The following is a 5,088-nucleotide window of genomic DNA, read 5'->3' as shown; positions in this document are numbered from 1 at the left end:
CTTGAAATTCCCGAGGAAGTTATGCAACCAGATGTCAGGCTTATGTGCTGAGTGTTAAAGAAACATCTCTAACAAGCCTGGTAGAAGCTGCAGCTTTGTTCTTGGGAAACCAAACCGTGGCCCTGGCATCCCTTTGTGGGTGCAGCCGTACACCCCCACACAGGAGACAGCAGCAAGGCTTATGATTTGCATTCTATGTCTACTGAACGAATGTTGGCATGAAGCCAGTGAACATTTTATTAAAATAGTAATATCCATCAAAGTGGTTTGTGTTCGACATGCACTGCCTTACACCTCCTGATCTTTGTGTCATGTATACACATACATATATGTATGATTATGTACACGGACACAGAGGCCAGAGGTCCATGTTGGGTACCTCCTTCAGTGGCTCGCAAACTTTTTTCTGTTGCTTTGGTTTGTTTGTTAAGACAGGTAGCTCTCTAGTCCTGGAACTTGCTGTGTAGACCAGGTTAGCTTCCAATTCACAGAGATCCACCTGGCTCTGCCGCCTCTGAGTGCTGGAATAAAAAGCGAATGCTGGGCCTCCGCGGCCAGGTGACAGCTGGGCCCAGCCTCCGCGTGCCGCCGCCCCTCCCCACGGCCCTGCGGGTGCCGCCTGCGGGGCTCGATGCCAGTCGGCCACATCCGGGGCAGTTTTTGAGTCCCCGGCCGGATTGCGACTGTCCCTCCCTGCCCCGTCGCCGCTCCAGCCCCAGGATGCAGAATGTGATCAACACGGTGAAGGGAGAGGCTCTGGAAGTGGCCAAGTACCTGACACCAGTCCTCAAGGAATCAAAATTTAAGGAGACAGGTGTACTCACCCCAGAAGAGTTTGTGGCCGCTGGAGATCACTTAGTCCACCACTGTCCGACGTGGCAATGGGCTCCAGGGGAAGAATGGAAAGTGAAGGCATATCTACCAACAGGGAAACAATTTTTGGTAACCAAAAATGTTCCATGCTACAAACGGTGTAAACAGATGGAGTATTCGGATGAATTGGAGGCTATCATTGAAGAGGATGATGGCGATGGGGGATGGGTAGACACATATCACAACACAGGCATTACAGGAGTCAATGAAGCAGTTAAGGAGATTACTCTGGAAAGCAAGGACAGTATAAAACTCCAAGACTGCTCAGCACTATGCAACGAGGAAGAAGAGGAAGATGAAGGGGAAGCTGCAGACATGGAAGAATATGAAGAGAGTGGATTGTTGGAAACAGATGAGGCTACCCTGGACACAAGGAAAGTAGTGGAAGCTTGTAAAGCCAAAACTGATGCTGGAGGGGAAGATGCTATTCTGCAAACGAGAACTTATGACCTGTACATCACTTATGACAAATATTACCAGACACCATGGCTATGGTTTGTTCGGCTATGATGAGCAACGGCAGCCTTTAACAGTTGAGCACATGTATGAAGACATCAGTCAAGATCATGTGAAGAAAACAGTGACCACTGAAAACCATCCTCATCTTCCACCACCTCCTATGTGTTCAGTTCACCCGTGCAGGCATGCTGAAGTGATGAAGAAAATTATTGAGACAGTTGCAGAAGGTGGGGGAGAGTTTGGCGTTCATATGTATCTTCTAATTTTTTTGAAATTTGTACAAGCTGTCATTCCAACAATAGAATATGACTACACGAGACACTTCACGATGTAGTGAGAGGACATAGGGTGTGTCCTAATTACTGCTTCTGATTTTTAAAGAATTAATACATAGATGTGACCATTGACCATATTTACCAATAGGTATAATTTCTCTAATAAAGGGACTTATATGTTTATGCATTAAATAAAAACTATTCCACTACCAAAAAAAAGCGAATGCTGCCAAACCTGGGCCCACCCTGTGTTTTTGGAAAGGGTCTCTCATTTTTATCTGGAGCTCACTGTTTGGCCAAAATGGCCCAGCGATGCTTTAATGTCCACCTTTCTGATGTCTGGATTACAAACATGGGCAACCATGCTGGGTTATTAACATGGGTCCTGGGGTTTGAACTCATGTTCTCAGGCTGGAAAGGCAAAGACTTTACTCATGATTGAGGTATGTCCCAGTCTCACGTTTTTTAACCTTTAAAGCTACTTCATGTTTCCTTACCATAGCCTGAAATGGTCACCTTATGAGGCTCCTGCAGTCCTGGGTTCTATCATTTGCCTGTCCAGGGCTTGGCTTCCTTCAGCATCAAATGAAACAATGTTCAGCAACCATTCATTCAAAGCCCAAGGCTCAGTACTGTTCCAGGCCATGGGGTTGGCCTTCTGCCTCAGTTTCTCTGAATTACACTCCACTCTGCCAGTATTGCAAGAGTTGAAACTTGGCCATCAGCCTACTCCTCATGGGACACTGAGGCTTGCTGGGTGGGTCCATGGCCACTCCTTTTCTGTGGCCACAGCCCTCTACCACAAGTTGATGTTCTAGAATTCTTTCATTTGACTGATAATGAGTTATGATCTACTTGGCCTGAGAATACAGAAAGGAAGACCAAATTCTGTCCCCTCAAGTGTTCTCTAGACAGGAGAATTCTACAGCTCCATGAACCGTCATACTGTGTTGAGTACAACATTGATGATGCATTTGAGAAAGAAGTTGACACAGAGATGAGGGAATGGTAACAGGATGAGGACCAGAAAGACTTTCTAGTAGCCTTTATGGCTTTGTCTGGAGGATAGAATGAGATTAGAGGGGACCAAAGAAGAATATTTGAAGAAGAGAGGATGGGCCATTTCCCGACACCACGAGCCTTTGACCTGTCCCCCAGTCCTGAGATCACTATCATCCACCCTCCTCGGTCACTGAACTCTGACCATCTAGGCCACCCAGACAGTGCCAGAATTCATCACACCTTTTGCTTCTGTGGATCCAAGTATACAGACAGGAGCCTTTAATAGTTTGAGCTGTTCTCGGCACTCTCCATGGTCCTGATTTATTCCTCGGTCTCCGGGCCTTCCCTTGGGATCCCAGCAGATAAACTGGATGATAACACAGAACGCTTTCTAGATGAAGAGAGGGCGATGCTATAACACCGGCCATGGAGGCTGATAAACTTTCAGTAAATAGCAGTGTGTGACAGGGACAAAGGATTGGAGGAGAGGATAGAAGAAAGGCAAAGCTGCCCTCGGCACCGAGAGGAGTGTTGATACTAGAAAAGACTCTATCAAACAGACACTTGCCAAGCAACCTTGCCACATAAAGCACCAAGGGCATGTTTTATCCAAACATTTCAGAGAGTGAGTGCCTGCCCCCCCGCCCCATGAACAGAGTCAAGCAACATCCTCAAACTCCAATTTGTCCTAAGTGAACCAGTGTGCAGAACTAACGAGGTCATCAATTTTTCTTCCAGCTGATGAACTCGTCAGGAAGGGGGTGACGTGAGGAGATGATGAGATGAGCAACCAGACCTGATTAAATAGTTCCATCTTCATCAGGGAATCCGACATCAAGCCGAAGCCCCATTATTCACGGCAAAGAGATAATTACCCGGAGGAGGGACTGCCACCAGGGCCACCCCACCCCCACCCGGCTGCCTCGACTCCCTCAGGTAAAGAGAGTGCCCTGGGCCCAGATCTGGACGCCGTGAATTTGAGAACTCTTTGGGGGACGACCGCTCCCTGGCAGGTGTGAGCAGCAGCAGCAGCAGCAATGGAGACAAAGATGGTCTTGTCCAGACTTTGAGTCACTCCTGGTTGATCTGTCAACAGCTAAGTGAAACAGATGGCAAAGGAAGCATTTCCTACCCCTTCAGGGAAGGGGCAGGGGTGGGGGACAAAGGTGTTTCTGTTACTTTTCTGGTTGCCATGACCAAACAACTGACTTAGGAGGGAATGGTATATTTCATTTTCGCTCCAGAGGACACAGGACAGCAAGGAAGACATGGCTTCAGAAACATGGGGGCAGCTGGTCTCTTTCTCTTCCCAAGATGACTCCCGTCAAAACTTTCTGGAAATTCCAGGCCACACCTGCTTTATTCTTCACTGGCCTTTGCCGTCACCCCCCCCCCCTTATGACACCACAGTCTGCACTGTGTCATGTGCTTGTGTCCTCAATGAACTCGGCTTTAAGTTCTTGGGTAGGAGCCAAATATTAGATATCTCTTTATTCTTGCCATATCTACCCTTGTGTCTCAAGGTAACAGGTTCTGGGGGAGAAAAAAACCAAAAGCAAACAAATAAACAAAAAACCACCAAACACAAGCAACTTCTTGAGCTGACTTTCTACTCTTTAAATAATAAGTGCATTTAAAATTCAAGCCCTCAACAAAGAAGAAGAGGTTTTGCAAACATCCATGTCGCCAGAAACACTAATGTGCACTCGTGGTGTGGGCTAGATTCCATGGTAAAACACTGCATTCCAAATGTCAAGTTATTCAATTGTTCATTCAATAGGTATCTGGTAGTACCAGGAACCCCATCATTATGATAGTGGAAGCAGGGGGCAGCTGGTCACATTGTATCTGCAATCGGGAAGAATGCTGGTGCTCGGCTCACTTTTTCCTTTTCACTCAGCCCGTGGAGTGGTCTTAAACATGACGTCTTCTGACCTCAATTAATCCCATCTAGAAACTCCCTTACAGACTTGTCCATTACATCCCAACATTGAATCTGTCACTGAGCGCCATCACTGAAAGCATCCCTTATGGACCAGCTGCCATGCATGTGGACCTGTGCCTTTGTTAGGGTGTCAAGAGGAGAATGTTCACAGGTGAGTCACACACAGCGATCAGCCTCTTGTTGGGTAAACACGTATTTTTGAAAGACAGGTAGTACCGCACACTTATTACCATTAAGGAAATAAGTCATTAAGGGAATATAGCCTTCAAAGGAAGAAGAGTTGGCAAGCGCCATGTAAATCTGTAAGACTTCATGAGCAATGGGGGGAATTTTCTGATGACCTTAATAAAATTCTGGGTCTTAGATACATAGGGAATTGGGGAGAGGAGGGAAGCTAAGAAGAAAGGGGGTATACAGAGAGTTTAAGAGTGGAGGGGGCCGGGCGGTGGTGGTGCAAGCACTAGGGAGGCAGAGGAAGGCGGATCTCTGGGAGTTCGAGGCCAGCCTGGTCTACAAGAGCTAGTTCCGGGACAG

The 5,088-nt window shown here is 47.1% G+C and overlaps 1 protein-coding gene across 1 annotated transcript; it reads left to right on the top strand.

Annotated features, from left to right (window-relative positions):
• The first annotated feature begins 655 nt into the window (after positions 1-655).
• LOC126491724 (ubiquitin-like-conjugating enzyme ATG3) lies at positions 656-1,819 on the top strand. Its single transcript, XM_050127550.1, is given in 2 exon segments — positions 656-1,368; positions 1,370-1,819. Coding segments are annotated over 2 exon segments (945 nt in total). The 5' UTR covers positions 656-720; the 3' UTR covers positions 1,667-1,819.
• Positions 1,820-5,088: the final 3,269 nt, after the last annotated feature.

The sequence above is a fragment of the Alexandromys fortis genome, unplaced genomic scaffold (assembly GCF_014885135.2).
Source record: "Alexandromys fortis isolate MF-2015 unplaced genomic scaffold, M_Fortis_MF-2015_v1.1 scaffold_22, whole genome shotgun sequence".
In the NCBI taxonomy this organism is placed as follows: domain Eukaryota; kingdom Metazoa; phylum Chordata; class Mammalia; order Rodentia; family Cricetidae; genus Alexandromys; species Alexandromys fortis.
The sequence above is the reverse complement of the archived record's forward strand: the minus strand, read 5'-3'. Positions and strand labels throughout refer to the sequence as shown.